The 20066-nt window shown below is 45.5% G+C and overlaps 1 protein-coding gene across 3 annotated transcripts in view; it reads right to left on the reverse strand.

The window, feature by feature from the left end:
* The window catches only part of Mrtfa (myocardin related transcription factor A), a 175650-nt gene that overhangs the window by 27556 nt on the left and 128028 nt on the right, over positions 1–20066 (reverse strand). For all 3 annotated transcript variants that reach the window (XM_028789923.1, XM_028789922.1, XM_028789924.1), the window contains one exon: positions 3751–3816. In XM_028789923.1, coding sequence (XP_028645756.1) covers positions 3751–3757 — 7 coding nt within the window. In that variant the 5' untranslated portion in view covers positions 3758–3816. The remainder of the gene's footprint in view (positions 1–3750; positions 3817–20066) is intronic.

The following is a 20066-nucleotide window of genomic DNA, read 5'->3' on the forward strand; positions in this document are numbered from 1 at the left end:
AGGGAGGGAGGGAGGGAGGAAAGGAGGGAGGGAGGGAGGGAGGGGGAGGGGAGAAAAGACGTGAAAGGATTGAAAAGCCAAGCTCAGGAAGGCCAGGCCGAGCCCCCAGAGCACTTCAAGCACAAAGATGTACTCCTTCACTGGTGTGCTGAAGCATCATGGTTGCTTGGTACTAGCTCATGACGACAGATAAACAGGGGTCGGCTGCAGCACCAGAAAAGCACTCCCGCTCTCTGCTCATTGTTAAGAAGTCTCTGTGAACAGGCTGAGAAGGAAAGACAAGTGGCTCTTCTCTCACACCCAGGAATTCACAGGAGTCCCTTTATCATCTGCCTGGGTCAGGACAACATTCACACCTGCCTTTGAAAAATGTCATGCCTCTGTGACAGCTGGCCCTGTCTGAACACTTGCTCCCACCCCGATCTTCACTCTTGTGTGTATCTGTTAGCATGAGGGTGGAAAACAAAGGGCCACACACACGGCCAATCTCTCTGAGTCTTTCCTAATCACAAGGGCATTCCTGGCTCTGGATTGAAAGGCCCCCTTGCTTCCTGCATATGCCATCTTCCCTCCGGCATGTGCCATCTTCCCTCTTCCTCAGAAAGCACTAGATAAAGTTCAGAGCCGGGACTGCATGGGCCTCTACTTTCTGGCACTCTGTATTTGATGAGTTTTAAGTGGTGTTATATTTGAGACATGTGTTTACATAATGAGATTCAAGGATACTGGGAAACGGCCCTGTTTAGAGGACATTGGAAACCAGCTCCACATCCACAGCTGAGATACACGATCAGAGAACATGAGCTGCAGAGAAAACTATGTGGAACTAGCAGAGTTTAATCCCTTAAGTCCCACGAGAAGGCTGCTCTGCTCTCAGAGCTGAGCAGCACATGGAACAGAACAACCATGAAGGGAAGGAGCCACTGAAGCACACCACGTCCCGCAGACTTGCTGCCCCAGCTGAATGGAGCGGCTTGGCCTGCATGGGAACTGCAAGGGAGTGTTCTGGGAAATAAATAAGCTGGGTTGACTTTTCCTTTCCAGTCATAAAAGATTTGATTTAAGGTATAAACCAGAAATAAAATACAGCCCCAGGGACTTTGCTCCTTTCTCTGGCTTTGTTTCCTTCCTTCCTCCTCAGGCATACACCAAATTTAAATGCAAGGGCTCTGTGGAGACTCCTCAGGTCACCCCAATGGACTGAAGTGGACACTACAGAGTTGGTGTTACTTTTCAGTCTGCTTGCTGGCACTAGCCACTTTTCCCTTAAAAGTCTTGTGGTGAAGGTGAGGAGGGCAGTGAGCACCAACAGGGTAGGGGGTGAGGTGGGGAGGGCAGACTGAGGTAGGGTTACTCACCTCTGTGGGCCAGCAGAAGTAACAAGCCTCCCTGGAAGCCCGGGCCTATCAATGTTACCCAGTGTGTGTGTTCCCGCACACTGGTGCGAGGGGCACCTCACACCTGACACTTGCCTACACTTCACTTTTCTTCCTCGTCATCTTTTTTGTTCCTCTTTCCTCTGAAAGAAGCTGAAAACCAGCACTTTCCACAGGGGAGAGCTCTTAGAGGGGAGACACTCTCAAGGAGCCATTTCCACTCCCACAGGACAGGTTGAGTGTTCCCAATCCACAGAGACAACCCAAGCAAGCAGTAGGTATCTAGGACAGCTTAAGACCTGAGCTCCCAGCAGGATGGGAAAGGTTACTGAGTTTATTTCAAATGCCATGACTATAATTCTGGCTATTACATTAGTTTTTCTACACACACACACACACACACACACACACACACCCTACTTTGCAATTGGCTGTCTTCATTCATCTAGGGCTAGGTACTGGGGGACAGAAACACAAATAAGCGACTTTCTTCAGGAGTTCAGGTAGCTGAAGGTACATGCTAACAACTGCAATTTCTGAGTACCACACTAAAGAAGTGCCAAGCAGGGAAGCCATGACTGCTCAGTTCTACCCCGATGGTCCCAGTATAACATGGAAGTTGGGAAGAAGAATGTGGGGATGCGGGCATTCCACTCCTGCACAACCTCCTGACCCTGAACCGCCTACAGCCCTAAACAAGGCTCTCAAAATTGTGATGCCTTATAGCAGCTGCTATGGATCTGCACGCAGGCGGCTGCAGCAACCCAAACTGGTTGCGTTTAATGTCTGGAGGGCTGTAATGTATGAGCGGCTTCATGGACACTAAACAAATATGCCATTTGTGAGGGGGTCTAAGAGGATGGGACTGGCTCCTTTTTCTTTTGTTTTGTTTTGTTTTGTTTTTCGAGATAGGGTTTCTCTGTATAGCCCTGGCTGTCCTGGAACTCACTCTGTAGACTAGGCTAGCCTTGAACTCAGAAATCTGCCTGCCTCTGCCTCCCAAGTGCTGGGATTAAAGGCGTGCGCCACCACCGCCCGGCGGGACTGGTTCCTTGATGAGCCTTCAGACCATAAAGCACACTGCTACCGTACTGAAAACACTACTATAGAGCAGGTGAGTCATACCACAGTGAGGGGCAGTGAACAAAAGGTTAACACACAATACGAGTAAAACGCCATCCTCAACCTTCAGCAGCCTCAGTAGCTTCCTAATGTGCTTACAAGCCAACACCCTCTCTCTACGTGGTACCCCTGACTCCCGGCTCACTATACTCCAGACACTGGCTTTTCTGATACACTTTTTCTGTTTTGTTTGTCTTTTGCTGCAGTTGTTGTGACATAGTCTCCTGCCTCAGCCTCCCACATGATGGAAATACAGGAATGAGCTATGGTGTCAGGTTTCTTTGCCAGCTTCTCCAAAGTGACTCCAACATCTCCCTGTTAACTGTTAACACATCCGCCACTATTAATTTACTACATCACACTTACAAGGTGGTGTAATATTATCTTCTTTGTCTCTATTTCCCCCCTTCGTTCTTGCCTTTCCAACCTCAGCTCTCCTAAAAGCAGGAGCAGACTCACTGTCAGCTGCACGAGAGTGGCCGACAACATGGATGACACTGGGGCAGCAGGCAATAACGTGAGGGAGAGACCATGAAACATCATGAAACAGATGTTGCTGATTGGTGTGTGAGTGTGTGTGTGTGTACTGTCTTCCTCCTCAGGGTGGAGCCCGGTGGTGACGACATATCACCAGGGGACGGAAGCTTGTGTGATCTGCTAAGAACATGTCAGAAGAGTAAGACCCTGGTTCCAGCCTTCACTGTCTACAGCGCTCTTAGTATTCAAAGCAGGCTTCTTGTTTCTAACAGAGTCTAAGGTCTGGTTTCATTTCTACCCCAGGGATACAGCCACTCGCTGAGTGTCAGTCAGAGCAGCTCAGCAACAGCTCCATCCAGGCATGCACACACCCACATCCGCCATGGGCGCCTCATAGCTCTAAAATAAACTGTAGCTCACAGACAGTACCTGTCTTCAGTGGAAGTGTAGAGGCTTCTTCCTAACTGCTGAGCACAGAGGGAAGTCTATGTGAGCAGAGCAGCCCCTGCTTCTCCCATGAAGGGATGCTGTAACCCCAGGAAAGGGGCAATTCAAAAGCACAGGACTATCTGCAGACTTGCTTAAAGCCTAACAGTGCTTGTTTCACTGAACATGATGGACTGGGGTGACTGACAACCTGTTCCATCAAGGACTCCTGACGGAAAAGTAAGAGGCGGGTAAGACTGGAAAGATGACCTGTGACCTTGCTCTGTGGGATGCTCCTGTGCCAACGCAAAGAACAAGTGCAGTGACGCTGAGAGAGAGAGACACTTACGCGGCATGATCCCTTGGCTCACCAGTTCCTCTCGGGTCCGCCGCTGCTGGAGCTTCAACTGCAGCACTGCATGGTAGCAAGAAGAAAAGACAGATGAAGGTTAGTCAGCCATTCCACTTCAGCAGACACATTCTCCAATGCAGGAGAGTCTAAAAGTTAGCCTGGGATGTGAAAGGAGGATCCCACACTCAACCGTGGGCACTGCAGAAGTGGCCTGACACAGCAGGGTTTCCGCATTCTGCTGTGGGCGGCAAGAGGAAGTTGCGAAGAGTCTTGCAGGGTGATAACAATCCACAAACTACCAGTCTTGCCTCTTGCTTAAACCTTACAGGACTCAGCCTTCCTCCTGGGACTGAGAAACACCAGTTCGCAGCTCAAAGAAAGTCTAATGGGGCCGGCACCCAGCACAAAGAGCTTCCGGTTGCTGTGTAAGTTTTCAACAAATGTTTGTACATAGCGTGCTGAACAAATGCACTCCGCACAGAGACCAGGATCTAAAAATTATGGCTACTTTCACCACGCACCACATTTCTCTAGACTACAAGGTATCTAGCCATCCACATGGTTCTGTTTTCACACAGCCCTTCTCTCAGATGAGACAAGCAAGAGCTATGCTATGACTTAGTGCACATCCGGGCTAGTGGAGACAGGTGTCGCTCCTAGCTCTGTTCTGCAAGAGTGCTTAATGAAGCAACAGAGATTTTTATCAAACTAAACACCACTCATCTTTACAACTAACTACACACTACTCAAAGGATCAACTAGCATAGCTGTGGTTACGATGCTGAGAAAATGTCCAGGGACAGTTAGGAGGATCCCATAGCCCACAGCAAGTCCCCTTCCCCATAGCATGTTTCAGCTGCAGGGCCCTGAAAGTCACATCGGAAGGGACCTGCATCTACCAAACAGGGGTGTACTGGCACGGGCCTTTTGTAGACAGCAGCTTTTAGAGGCACCCAAGGATGGGAGGACAATGGCTAGACTCCTGCCTATGTCTCAGGGTCACAGGAACAAAGCAGAACTCCTCTTTTGCTCAAGAGTACGGTCTGTGTTCCGAGTGCCTTTCCCTGCCCTGTGAGCAAGCTTGCTCCTCCTGCTCTTAGGTCACATCTGGCTGCACTGGTGACTTACAGGCACTATTCCCTAGGGTAGAGACATCCTGACGAGAATGGTAAGTTTTACTTTTCCTTAAGTACCACGGACTTTTCCCCACTTTTAAAATTTCATTTTTGCTTGAAAATTTCCACTCTTTTTATCCAGTCTTCCCTATATTCAGAATTACTTTGGGTCACCTAAGCTACTTTACCTGTACAGTGACGCTTTGCAATGTGCATAGTTATCTCTGAATATGTCCCCTGATAATTTACAAACTCCTATAAGTTTAATTTAAAAAAAAAGTCTTATTAAGCTGAGCATGGTGGCATACCTATACTCTCCAAGTCTTTGGAGGCTGAGGCAAAGGACTGTTAAAAATTTCACATCAGCCTGGGATTGCTACAAAGTAAAAGTCTGTCTCAAAAAAGAAAAAAAAATACTATTTGTATTTTATTACAGTAGGCATTTAATGACAGGAATCTGGGGGCAGCAACTCAGAAGAATGAGGCAGGAGGATCAAAAATTCAAAGCCTATTTTGGGTTTGGTTAATCCTAGCACTCAGGAGGCAGAGGCAGACAGATCTCTGAGTTGGAGGCCAGCCTGGTGTACAGACTGGGTTCCAGGAGAACCAGAGGTACACAGAGAAACCCTATCTTGAAAGAGAGAGAGAACTGAATTGACTCTCAAAATGATGGCAGACAGAGTTTAGAAATCTAACAAAAAAAGCTATTATTTTACAAATTAACATTGCTTAAAATAAAGTCTTAATTAAATAGGTAAAAGCAACAACCACACTGAGAGACTTATCACAACACCACACCAGTGGCTGATATTTATTGCATGTGCTTTGTGCCAGACTCTATTCTACACACCTTTGGTGTGTGTGTCTGTGTGCATATGTCTGTGTGTGTGTGTGTGTGTGTGTGTGTGTGCACGTTTTGTAACAATGGACCAAACCTGGGCCCTGTGCATACCAGGCAAATGCTCACTGAGCTACCTCTCAGCCCCATGCATTTGTGTTCTAAAATCACTTAATTTTCCTAAGATCCCTAAGGAGATTGGTATTGTTTATCCAATCTTACAGGTTAGGAAAATCAGGCCCACAGAGATCAATCCACCTCATTTTTCTCAGTAATAAGGGGTGGAACAAAAATTGAACCCAAACAATCTGATGTCATAACCTGAGCTCCTAACTTTGTTTCTCTTAAGATTTTCTGCAAGTCAGCTCTGCTGAGATAACAGGCCTCCTGGGTTCATTATCTGGTGCTGAGGAAAACCACTGGTTCAGATTAGGGTCAAAAGAGATGAGGTAATCAACTTCAGTGGAGGAATCTCGCCAAGGAACTGGACTGCAGCGTTAACATAAACACCAGCAACACAGAAATAAGATACAGCCGGCAAAAGCCACTGCGTTTGTTATGGTTGCTTCTGTGCTCAGTGGCAGGTGTGCTTTTAACTCATTTAACCACCGCACATGATGGTCTGATGGCTCAGGGGTCATAGCTAACGCACACATGGCCCTCAGTTTTATCCTCGGCACTGTCAAAGAAGGTGGGTAGCTCTATGAAGACGGCTGTGACCATCATCTCCTTTCACAAAGAAGAAAATTAGAGCACAGCTCTTTACGTTTTTGTTTTGTGCACAAAAGCCTAAGAGAACAGAAGCTGGTTCCAGTCCACTCTGTAGTTTTCAGGTGTAGGCACTAGCCTTTACTCATAAGAAAGAGAAGGGAAAGCCAGGCCAGACAGGATGGAAGCGGATAAAGGGGCAATGGGCTGTCATCTACTACAGTGTTTCTAAGACCTGGTGTAAGGTAAGCTATTAAGAACTGCTTAAATATAACAAATTAATTTGATTTCAAATTTGATTAATTTCAAAGAGCAGAGACCAATGAAATTAAATTAAGTGCGAACATTTCAAATAGAGAATAATTAGTGAAACAGCTATTATTGCCGAGCGGTGGTGGCACACGCCTTTAATCTCAGCACTTGGGAGGCAGAGGCAGGCAGATTTCTGAGTTTGAGAGTTCGAGGCCAGCCTGGTCTACAGAGTGAGTTCCAGGACAGCCAGGGCTACACAGAGAAACCCTGTCTCGAAAAAACAAAACAAAACAAACAAACAAACAAACAAAAAACAAAGCAAAAGAAGAAACAGCTATTATTCAAGAGTAAAACCTGGTGTAAGGTAAGCTATTAAGAATTGCTTAAATATAACAAATTAATTTGATTACCAATTAAATAGCCCTGAGTGAAGCACCACAACCAGGGTCACGAGGCCACTGTGCAACTGTGCTGTTGTTTGGGAGATGGGAGAGAAGGAACTCTAGGGATGGCCATTCTAATCTGGTTTCTTTTCTCTTTCTTCCAATTCTTTGTAAAAAAATTTTATTATTTTATGTGTATGGATGTTCTGTTAATCTGTGAAGCCCCCCACCACCACACACACAGTGCCCGTGGAGACATGAAGCAGGGTTCCAGCTGGAACTGGAGCTACAGCTGGCTGTTATCCACATGTGGGTGCTGGGACTCGAACCTCCATCTTCTGAAAAGCAGCCAGTGCTCCTCACCATTAAGCAACCCCTCCAGCAAGGTCCTTCAGTTCTTTTCTGGCAACCACTCAGCTGCTTCACCATCTGTCAGCTATAAATGCATTTGTTCGTCTGTATACAGGCTATCCACACAATCCCACTTAGAAATAGACGCTGTATTAACGCGAGATTTGGAAATGGTAAAGGCAAAAGACAAGCTTGTGCGCAAGCAGGCATTTCTGTTTTGTTTTTTTAATTTACTTGGGGAAAGGATGAGGACATCTAAACAGAGATACATAGTCAAACAGGGGAGTATGCCAAATTCTTACTTGCATGTATCTCCCCAGACTAGCGCTCTCTATGGTTCACAGGTAAAGGCACTTGGTGCTAAGACTGACTGAGTTTGATTCCTGGGACCCAAACAATGAAAGAAGAAAACCAACTCCTCCAAGTTGTCCTGAGACTCCATGTCTTTCTGTTCTCTCTCTCTCTCTCTCTCTCTCTCTCTCTCTCTCTCTCTCTCTCTCTCTGTCTCTCTCTCTCTCTCCCCCCCCCCATACACAGATAACAAACAAATTTCAGAATAAAAGTAAATCATTTTTTTTTAATTTTTATTTATTTATTATATGTAAGTATTCTGTAGCTGTCTTCAGACACCCACAAGAGGGCATCAGATCTCATTACAGATGGTTGTGAGCCACCATGTGGTTGCTGGGATTTGAACTCATGACCTATGGAGGAGCAGTCAGTGCTCTTAACCACTGAGCCATCTCACCAGCCCCAAAAGTAAATCATTTGAGCTGGCTTTAAATATTTCTTGGAGTGAGTGGACAAAGACTGAGTTTATTAAAACACTGCCACCACTCTCTAGCTTCAAACTAGAGAGCTTCTTTCCCTGGGAAGGTCAGAGAAGCGCTGGGTGTTAGTCTTCAACGCTTAGCATGTGACAATTAGAGCATCATCCTCGCATCAGAGAGCCACGTCGATTTTATTCATTACACTGTAGTTGATCCCATATCCTTAGATTCACTTAGTGGTATTCAAATTATAAAACTCATGACCTATCATTTAGACCCAGATATTCTGAACACACTAGTTTTATTCTTACGATGTGCCGGAAGGATGGCTCAGTGGTTATGCACACTGGCCAAGGTTCAATTTCACATAGCGGCTCACAACCATTTGTAATATCAGTTCTAGGGGATCTGACGCCCTCTTCTGGCCTCCTCAGGCACCACTCATGTTAACTGGTACATGGACAATGCAGACAAAACACCCATACACATACAATTAAAATAAAAATTAAGTAGGTAAAAAGTGGGGCCTGGGGATGGATCTCAGTTGGTAGAATCCTTGCCTAGCATTCACTAGGCCCAGTAGCACACAAACTAGTTGTGCGGACAGTCCCAGGAATCTGGGGGACATAGGCGGCAGGATCAAAGCTGGAAGTCATTTTTAGCTTATATATATATTCGGTTCAAGGCCAGCTGGTGATGCATGAGCTCCTGTTTCACAGTAAATAAAATAAACGGCATTGGGAAGCAGCTGGAGGTGCCTGGGAAGACGGCTCCCGAGTTCGGCTGTTGGCCTCCCTTCCAGTGTCCACACCCAGAGCAGGAACTGGGATCTCGGAGGAGAGCGCTCTTCACTCAGTCATCAGCAAGAACTTTACTAGACCACCACTGCACAGCAGGCACACACAGGACAACGGGGAGACCCTGCACGTCAGTGACAACAAAGAAATAACTACAAGTCATGATACATGTTTTACAGGAAGCCCTGTAGCACAGTCAGAGCCCAGAACCCACTCTCTCCTCCTTTAACACTCTGCTACCAACTTGTTAACATTTTCTCTTGCTATCACAGGGCCAACTGTTTAAAACACATTTCAGAGGAAACAAAAAAAGCTAGCCAGTCAGGGCACATGCTTACACCCTTTACCCTTCTCTGCTCAGCTGCTTGAGGACTCCTATGCCAAGCGACAGTGTGTGTATTTGCCTCTATCTATTCCATCTTAAATTCCTTCTCAGTTCCCTATCAAGGCAGTGGCGGCTTCTTCTTTCCCTCTTCTTCCTCCTCCTCCTCCTCTTCCTCCTCCTCCTCTTCTTCAACATCCTCTTCCTTCTTCCAGTTATTATAATGGGCAGCATAGGCAAAACAATGTTCATAATGACCCAGCCCATAATGGTCAGCGCAGGAGAGGTGAAATTTATAATGGCATGCCTCGTATGGGCCTTTGGTACTGGCTAATCAGTCATGTATTTCTAGGCATGAAATAGATACAAAGCTTACTGTATATCTGTTTGATCTGTATAAGCAGAAAAATTCTCAAACAAATGAAAGAAAGGCTACATAAGATAGTGGCAAAAGGCAATCTCGGCCAGTGAATCAATTTCCAGACTTGAGCCAGTTTGCAGACCCAGAACCCTTTATATGAAGGGGTGACTAGGTTCCCCTGAGGAAGGATCTTGATCAGATACCTCAAAGTTTTGCTGTTAGCCTCTCTCTCCAGTTCTTTTCCAGAGGACCCTATGGCCTTTTACAAGTACACTTCTATTGTGCACTAGGGAAAGGAAATAATCAGACTGTCTGGGGTCTATTGGATACTGGTTCTGAACTGATGCTGACCTCAGGAGATCCCAAGAAACATTGTGGCCTTCCAATTAAAGTAGGAGCTTATGGAGGCCAGGTGGGTAATGGAGTTTTGACTGATGTCCAACTCACAGTAGATCTCGTAGGTCCCTGAACACATCCTGTGGTCATTTCCCCAGTTCCAGAATGTATAATTAGGATAGATATACTTAGAAGTTGGCAGAATTCTCACATTGGTTCCCTGACCTGTCGAGTGACGGCTATTAAGGCTGGAAAGGATAAATGGAAGCCTTAAAGAGTTGCCTTTGCCAAAGAAAATAGTGACTCAAAAACAGCATCATATTCCTAGAGGAATTGCAGAAATTCCTGCCACTATCAAAGGCTTGAAAGATGCACGGGTGGTGGTTCCCACCACATCTCCCTTTAAGTCTCCTGTCTGGCCAGTGCAGAAGACAGGTGGATCATGGAGAATGACAATTGACTACTGAAAACTAAATCAGGTAGTAACTCCATTTGCAGCTGCTGTACCAGATGTAGGTTCATTACCTGAGCAAATTAACACATCTCCTGGTGCCTGGTATGCTGCTATTGATCTAGCAAATGCCTTCTTCTCAGTACCTGTCCATAAGGACCACCAGAAGCAATTTGCTTTCAGTTGGCAAGGCCAGCAGTATACCTTTACAGTTTTGCTTCAAGGATATATTAATTCTCCTGCCCTGTGTCATAACTTAGTTAGAAGGGATCTTGATCATCTGTCTCTTCCACAAAATATCACATTGGTGCACTGTACTGATGACATTATGCTGATTACACAAAGTGAGCAGGAGGTGGCAACTACTTTGGACTCATTGCTAACACATATGTGTATCAGAGGATGGGAAATAAATCCAACCAAAATTCAAGGACCAACTACCTCAGTGAAATTCTTAGGACTCCAGTGGTGTGTGGCATGAAGAGATATTCCTTCTAAGGTGAAAGATAAGTTATTGCACCTGGCCCCTCCCATCACCAAGAAAGAAGCACAATGTTTAGTAGGTCTATTTGGATTCTGGAGACAGCAAACCAACCTCACTTGGGTGTGTTACTCAGGCCCATTTACCAAGTGACTCAGAAAGCTGCCAGCTTTGTGGGGCCTTCAGCAGGTCCAGGCTGCTATGGAGGCTGTCTACTACCTGGACTGTACAATCCAGCAGACCTGAGGGTACTTGAGGTGTCAGCGGCAGGCAGAGAGCTGTTTGGAGCCCTGTGGTGAATCGCAGAAGAGACCTGTGGGATTTTGGAGCAAAGCTCTACGATCATCTGCAGACAATTCTTCTCTCATTGAAAATCAGCTCTTGGCCTGCTATTGGCCCAATAACTGAATATTTGACAGTAGGACACCAAGTTTCCATGTGACCTGAACTGCCCATCATGAGCTGGGTGTCATCAGACCCTCCAAGTCATAAAGTAGGACGTGCACAGCAGCAGTCTGTCATCAAACGGAAGTGCTATATACATGATTGAGTCCGAGCAGGTCCTGAAAGGACAAGTTACATGAAGAAGTTGCTCAAATGCCTGTGGTTTCTACTCCTGTTACAATGCCATTTGCTGCCAAGCATGCGCCTATAGCCTCATGGGGTGTGCCCTACAATCTGTTGACTGAGGAAGAAAGACTAGAACCTGGTTTACGCTCTGCATGTTATGCAGGCACTGCCTACAAGTGGACAGCTACAGCATTACAACCCCTTTCCAGGACAACTCTGAAAGATAAAGGTGAAGGAAAATCTTCACAGTGGGCAGAACTTCAGGCAGTACACATGGTATTACAGTTTGCTTGGAAGAAGAAATGGCCAGATGTACAGCTGTTCACTGATTCATGGGCTGTAGTGAATGGATCGGCTGGATGATCAGGGACTTGGAAGACCACTGGAAAATTGGTGAGAAAGACATCTGGGGAAGAAGTATGTGGACAGATCTCTCCAAATGGGCAAAGGACATGAAGCTATTTGTGTCCCATGTAAATGCTCACCAAAAGGTGACCAGCTGAGGAGGAGTTCAGTAATCAAGTAGATAAGGCGATCCGTTCTGTGGACAGTCAGCCTCTGTCCCCAGCCATCCCTGACATCGCCCAATGGGCGCGTGAACAAAGTGGCCATGGTAGCCGAGCTAGAGGTCAACAACACAGACTTCCACTCACCAAGGCTGACCTGGCTACAGTTGCTGCTGAATGACAGATCTGCCAACAGCAGAGACCAACACTGAGCCCCAGATATGGCACCATTTCTCGAGGTGACCAGCCAGCAACCTGGTGGCAGTTCAACTACATTGGACTACATCCTCTGTGGAAAGGACAATGTTTTGTTCTTACTAGAATAGATACTTATTCTGGCTATAGATTTGCCTTTCCTGCATGTAATGCTTCTATCAAACCGCCATCTGTAGACTTACAGAATGCCTTATCCACCATCATGATATTCCACACAGTATTGCTTCTGACCAAGGAACTTATTTCACAGTCAGAGAAGTGCATCCGTGGGCCTATGATCATGGAATCCACTGGCCTTACTATGACCTCCACCATCCTGAAGCAGCTGGTCTGCTAGAAAGCAGGAATAGCCTTTTGAAGACACAGTTGCATCAAGTAGGTGGCAGCAACGTGGAGGGCTGGGTTCTTCCGAAAGCAGTATATGCTTTGAATCAGCATCCGATATATGGTACAGTTTCTCCCATAGCCAGGATCCATGGGTCCAGGGATCAAGGGGTGGAAAGGGAATAACAGTTCTACTCACTATGGCTCCTAGTGACTTCTAGGAAAGTTTTTGCTTCCTGTCCCGACAACTCTAGGTTCTGCCGGCCTAGAAGTTTTGGTTCAAGAATGGGGAGTGCACCTACCAGGAGCCACAACAAACATTCCACTGAACTGGAAGCTCAGACTTCCCCTGGTCATTTTGGGCTTCTAATGCCCTTAAACCAACAGGCTAAGAAAGGAATAACAGTGTCAGGATGGGTGACAGATCCAGATTACCATGGGGAAATTGATTGCCTCTCCACAGTGGAGGTAAGAAGGATTATATCTGGAGTGCAGGGGATCCCTTAGGGAGTCTCTTATACTACCATGTCCTGTGATTAAAGTCAGTGGGAAACTACAACAGCCTAATCCAAGCAGGATGACAAAGGACACAGACACCTCAGGAATGAAGGCATGGGTCACTCCTCCAGGAAAAGAGCCAAGACCTGCTGAGGTGCTTGCAGAGCGTAGAAGAAATATAGAATGGGTAGTAGAGGAAGGTAGTTACAAATACCATCTAAGGCCAGGTAACCAGTTGCAGAAACGAGGATTATAAAGTAATATGAATGCCTCTGTTTTATTACAAAAGAACACATTTGTTCGGGCAGTGGTGGCGCACACCTTTAATCCCAGCACTTGGGAGGCAGAGGCAGACGGATTTCTGAGTTTGAGGCCAGCCTGGTCTACAGAGTGAGTTCCAGGACAGGCAGGGCTACACAGAGAAACCCTGTCTCAAAAAACAAAAAACAAAACACCCCCCCCACACACACACACACTTGTACAGCTATTTGTGCTTTCTTTCAATTTCTTTAACATTAACTGGTATTTAAGTTGAGATACTAAAAGAATGTTCTCAAGGGACACTGACATATTTAAAATTTACAAATGTGTTTGCGATTGTATGAAGTATAGTTATATCATATTAGGTGTATTTATGACCTGGTTATTGTTTCATTTGGACATGAGCTATGACTTGTGTCAAGTTGACAAGGGGTGGATTGTAGTGGCTATTCTTGGTTGTCAACTTGACTATATCTGGAATGAACTACAATCCAGAATTGGAGGTCATACCTGTGATCTATTTCATGAGGCTGGAAGACACAAGTTTTTGACCTGGGCCTTGGCATGGAGATTTTGGAACATAGTGGCCTTGAAAAGCTTAGGCCTAGGCAAGGTAGTACACCCTTTAATCCCAGGAGACTAAGACAAGGAGATCTCTGAGTTCAAGGTCAGCCTTGGACAAAGCAAGTCCCAGATGCAGGCATGGTGCTACACACCTTTAATGTGGGCCACACCTTCTGCTGGAGGCCTATATAAGGACATTGGAAGAAGGAAGATTCACTCTTCGACTGCTTGTACTTTCCAGCACATCTGTTGGAACCGTCTACAGAAGACCAGCTCAAACAACTAGCCTCGTGGGACTGAGCAACTACTAGATTCTTGACCTTTCCATCCACAGCTGCCCATTGTTGGGTTAGTTGGACTACAGACTGTAAGTCATCATAACAAATTCTCCTAATATATAGTGTCATTCCATAAGTTCTGTGACTCTAGAGAACCGTGAGTTATACACTAATTAAGTGGTTGGCCTGTTAGACTAACTCAAGCATTTTACATTTCCAAACCAGGGCTGTTAGGATTGCTGTCTGAAGAGAACCGATTCTCATTTTCCTGGAACTCTAAGGTCTAATAGGGAAGGGACTCAGTGACTCATTACATGCTGTAAGATAGCTATGTTTACTTATGCTTTCAAACATGAGTGTCAGTGCCAGGCACAGGATACCTCCCAACAAGTTAGGGTCAGAGAGCCCCAGAAGCCTCCGAGACAATACAGGCTGAGGCTGCTGCTGTTTTGTGGACCATCTGTACTAGGATGTAAGACTCTGAGAGCAATAGCGGAGAACACCCCATGCTTTGGTGTTATGAAGAAACCAAGCTGGGACCGACTAGGAAACACATCTTTCTCTTAGTGCGAGGTGGTGCTACCCCAGCTGCTGAGGGAGAGAAGACATCAGTGGTCTTATGCAGTGTGTTACAATGCTGACCTGCCAGACAGTGAGATGTAGAAGCATTTAAATTCAGACTTCATTTTAGAAAACCTGACCTAAGTCTGAACTCAGGTAAACTAACAGGCTGGTACCTTGCATTAGTTTCCAAGTTGACTCCCAACAAAACCCGAGCCTAGCTCCAGCCTCTATTCTAATCCTCAACAAGACCAGTGTCTCCAGCTTATTCCCCCAACAAATCTGCACCCCAGGTTACAAGCCCACCCTCTGCCTAACCACCAATGCAGAGGGGAGCAGAAATTAAGTTTAGGATATGACTCCCAGCACCAGCCAATCATGTTAAAGGCCACAGTGGCTTTCCAATTAGATGTTTGCACATGTACTCCCTGCTTGCTGCTTACTATAAAGCCTTGCCCTGATAGACATTCGGGACTCCCCCACCACCAAAACCGTCCTGTGTGACAGTGGTGCATGGGGGGGGGCTGAGCTAGCTCAAATAGAATAAAGACCCCACTGTTTCATCAGATTGGCTCCTATGTGTGTTTTTGGGGATCACTAGCATTTCCCCAGCACAACAATAGAAGTGCTCCCTGGTACAACTGTGCCATGACTGCCATGGGAGAAACCAACCACTTTCTGGTTGGATGTGAGACCTCCTTCACAGGAAGACTTTTTTCTGTTTTGTAAACCTGTACAAAAGGACATGGTGGCAGACGTTACAGGCCTGGGTAGAGGCTACTACTGTGTTACTAAGTGAACATATCATCAAATGGCCTTCTTGGTATTTTCTGTTAAGGTTAGACCTGTTCTCACCTTGGACAGAGAAGTCTCTCTCTGCAGTGGGCAGAGTCAATGAAGACTCAATTAGTCATGGTGCTGGAGGTCAGAAACTAGTGAGTGCTTAGCCACAGATGTGACATCCCTAGAAACTCCTCCTCCCACAAAGCTCAGAGAACATAACGGAAGAGGAACAGACGGGGAGAACTGCTGTGCAATGCTGTCTTCGGATGACATGGTCACTGCACTCATAAACTCTTTCTTCTTTTCTTTCTTTCTTTCTTTCTTTCTTTCTTTCTTTCTTTCTTTCTTTCTTTCTTTTTTTTTTTTTGCTTGGTTTTTTGAGACAGGGTTTCTCTGTGTAGCCCTGGCTGTCCTGGAACTCATTCTGTAGACCAGGCTAGCCTCGAACTCTCGAACTCAGAAATCCGCCTGCCTCTGCCTCCCAAGTGCTGGGATTAAAGACGTGTGCCACCACCACCCTGCTGCACTCATAAACTCAAACAGCTGTGGTTACCTGCACATGATCAAGCCAGTCTCTATTCCAGTGTGGACTGGGGAGGGACTCACAAGGTCCCACCTGTAGCTGACAAACTACTAGCAGCTGATGGCTGCAGGAGTGAGAGATAACTGGAATATGTGTAAGTTCTGAGCAAACACATTCAAAGGACATTAAAATAAGAAGCAGAAGACACGGGCTGCAGCCCTGACTCTGTTGCTATGTCAATTTTCTTACCATCATGTAATCTTGAAAACTAACCCCTGCCCATTAAAACTTTGAAATTCCACAAATGTACATGGAAATCACTCTGTGAACATGCAAAATAGATCTGAGGCTTTCAAATGATCAATTTCTTTATAGCAGAATTGCTAGTGATCTGGTACTACACTTCCAAAGAGATAACTTTAATATTTAAAATAAAAGGGTCTTCTGGCTTACTGCAAAACATTTGGGGGAAAAGAAATTATTTATTTAGAGACAGGGTCTCATTATGTAGCCCTAGCTGACCTGGAACTCAGTATCTAGACCAGGCTGGACTCAAAGATTCACCTGCCTCCGTCTCCTGCGAACTGGAATTTAAAGGTGTGAGGCATCCACACTGAGTGAAAGATTTGCTGTTGCTGCTGTTGTTGTTATTATTATTAAAATGTGTCTGTGTGAGTAAAGGCCATGTGTGCAGGTGCCCACAGACGGGTGAGGCAGAAGACAGTGTCACATCTCCTAGAGCTGAAAGCACCTGGATTGTGAGCCACCTGAAATGGGTCTGGAGCTGAACCTGGTTCCTCTGGAAGAGTGCCTTAGTTGGTATTTCTATGATTGTGATAAAACACTGTGACCAAAAACAACTTGGAGGAGGAAAAGGGCTTATTCAACTTACAGTTCCACATGACAGTTCATCACTGAAGAAGTCAGAGGCAGGAACCTGGAGGCAGGAACTAATGCAGAGGCCATAGAGGAGTGGTGCTTACTGCTTTCTTATAGAACTTAGTACCACCTGCTGGCATCACCATCCTCCATGGGCTGAGCCCTCCCACATCAATCAATCAATCAATCAATCAATCAACCAGTCAATCAATCAATCAACCAATCAATCAATCAATCAATCAACCAATCAATCAAGAAAATGCATCCATAGACCTGACCACAGGTCAGTTGGGTGGGGAAATTTTCTCAATTGAGGTTCCCTCCTCTAAAATGACTCTAGCTTGTGTCAAATTAATATAAAATCAGCCAGTGGCCGGGCGGTGGTGGCGCACGCCTTTAATCCCAGCACTTGGGAGGCAGAGGCAGGCGGATTTCTGAGTTCAAGGCTAGCCTGGTCTACAGAGTGAGTTCCAGGACAGCCAGGGCTACACAGAGAAACCCTGTCTCGAAAAACCAAACCAAAATAAATAAATAAATAAATAAAATCAGCCAGCACAGAGAGCAACAAACACTCTTAGCCACCGAGCCATCTTCTCCAGCCCCAACAAAACATTCTTATTTAAAAATCACATCCCAAGTTGTTGTTCTTGGTGGTGGGAAGCGAAAGAAAGGAGGAAGGGAGATGGGGGAAGGGGTGAAGAAGGGGGAAGATAGAAACAGGGAAGAGTAAGGGCAAAAAGAAGAAGGAAGGGGAAGGGCAGGGCAGGGTAAGGCAAGGCAATACGGGAAGGTATGGTTAGGGCACTCTGTTCTCAGATTCTGGTCCTAAGTCTAAAGATCAAGACCCGGAAAAGGACAGAAGTAACAGCAACATTCAATGATGAAATTAAATGTAAAGTGAATGTTCAAAGTATGCTCCTAAAACTCCGAGCTGTCTGTGAGCAAGTAGTGGTTGAAGGACCCACACAGATCCACTTATTTTTTGCTAGAGACAGGAGGGCCAGCTGGATCTCAAGGTCCAGAGTGAAGATGAAAATGAAAAAGTAGAAGACAAAGAAAGCATACTGTCTTTGGGATCCTATTGATTCACTCAGCTAGAACTGAGTGTGACCAAGTGTGCTTGAGGTGGCTGAGGCAGGAGGATCTAGGATGAGAGCTCAGCCTAAGTAAGCTGCACAGAGACACTCTGTAGAAGGAGAAGGAAGGGTGTGGAGGGAAGGAGGGGGAAATCATTTGGTTAAATGCATCACTGGATTCTGGTACAGAAAAATGACAGAAGTGGGGGATGGATGGAATCCATATAGAGCTTGTGTTCACCTAACAGCTACATGGCATGTTCATCTCTCACACTGACAGGTATATAAAAGACTGTGTGGAGGGTTCTGGAACTCTCTGTGCCATCTGTATAAGTCTAAAACCATTCTAAAATAAAAGTTTATTTTAAAAAGTTGTAATCTGGCCCTGGAGAGATGGCTCAGCAGTTAAGAGCACTGGCTATTCTTCCAGATGACCCAAGATTGGTGCACCCACAACGGTGGCTCACAACAGTCTGTAACTCAAGTCCCAGCTGATCCAATGCCCTCTTTTGGCCTCCACAGGCACCAGGCACACATTATGGTATAGAGATGTATATTTCAGACAAACACCCATAGAAAAAAAATTAAAAATAACAACAACATGAAGACCATGTGGATCTTATTTCTTCAAAAGAATTTATGAATCAATTAGTGAATCACATTGAGGGTCAGGCTTTCAGATTGAACCGCTGCCATCTCTGAGACACAAAGAAATCACTAGTCCACAAACAACTAATCATGAAGAACGAAGAGTATCAGGTTCGAGAGGATTTAAAGCATAAAGTGACCTGTAGCATAAACAAATACAATTAGTTACAATGTAACACTGTAAAGGAATGCTGTGGAAGAGAGATAATACCGCCTGATACAGTGCTAAGACGTGTCTCACAAACAGATTTCAGACTTGACTATTTGAGAAGTTCCATCAAATAGTCCCTTTTTTACAAACCCATCTAGAAATCAGAAGTAACATCCATCTGAAGGAGATAAGCATTTTCCACTTAATCTGATACTGTTAGGAATGAAACAGAGCTTTTGCTGAAGTGCCCCTCCTGGGTGGGAAACCTGGGCTACTTATCCACCTAGCCTAGCAATTTGTAAAGGATGGGCTCATGAAACCTAGTTTACGCAAATATGGAAAATAAAAGATCTGTGCTGTGTAATACTACTTATAAAATGGTAAGAACATTCTTCCCTGGTCCAAGTCTCCTAAGAGAATCATGCAGAGGGTACTATCATTTTATGGCTTCAGTTTTGAAACAATTAAGCAACTTGTCCAAAGACACAGTAACAATGGGCAAACCAGAGGTTGGGGGCCAGCTGTGTCCAAATCCAAAGCCTTAAGCACAGTTTTATATTCTACTTTTCCTTTCCTCCTTCATAAAATGGATCAATCATGTTTTAGAATGACATATCAGTGCAATCAAACTGAGGCAACCAGGGGATCAAGAAATTCCAACAAATAGGACGCTAGGTGTACAGCGCGCAGTCTTCTGCAAACACGGCTTGTTTTCATAGGAACCGGACACTCTAACAAGGCAATGTTGGACACGTCTTAAAGGCACTCCAAGGGGCTCCTACATGCAGAAGTCGAGAAACCTGCACAGGCTATCATCCCATCCCAGTTCTCAATACAGGAAACTGTTTCATAAAGGAAAATCTAGTGTTGTAAGAGGGCAGAGAGTGACTGGGTACATACATAAAGTCTTTCTGAGAATCAAACACGATTCACACAGAAACCTACAATATACAGGACAGGAGTAAGGCCAGAGAAACTGGGTTCCAGAGAGCAGAGGTAGCAAAGCAAAGGCAGGGAGAAAGTCTTGTCTTAAAGAAAATGATATACGAAATGAAGACTCTTACAAGGTGGCTGCAAGGTCACTGGGTTCCATACACAAGTACAGCTATTTGAGCAATTCGGGGTACTTCTATTTTATAGATGAAGAAAGCAACAAAGAGGTAAGTGACTGGGCAGAGCCAGCCAGGCAGTGCAGGAGCTAAGACACAGGTTGGCCTGACCACAAACATCTGTGCTTTTCTCTACTACATCACACTTGCTGCCAGGGTCTAAAATGTTCATTATCACACAGAATAGGTGAGTTAAAACTC

The sequence above is a fragment of the Grammomys surdaster genome, unplaced genomic scaffold (genome assembly GCF_004785775.1).
Source record: "Grammomys surdaster isolate TR1022 unplaced genomic scaffold, NIH_TR_1.0 125852, whole genome shotgun sequence".
NCBI lineage: Eukaryota > Metazoa > Chordata > Mammalia > Rodentia > Muridae > Grammomys > Grammomys surdaster.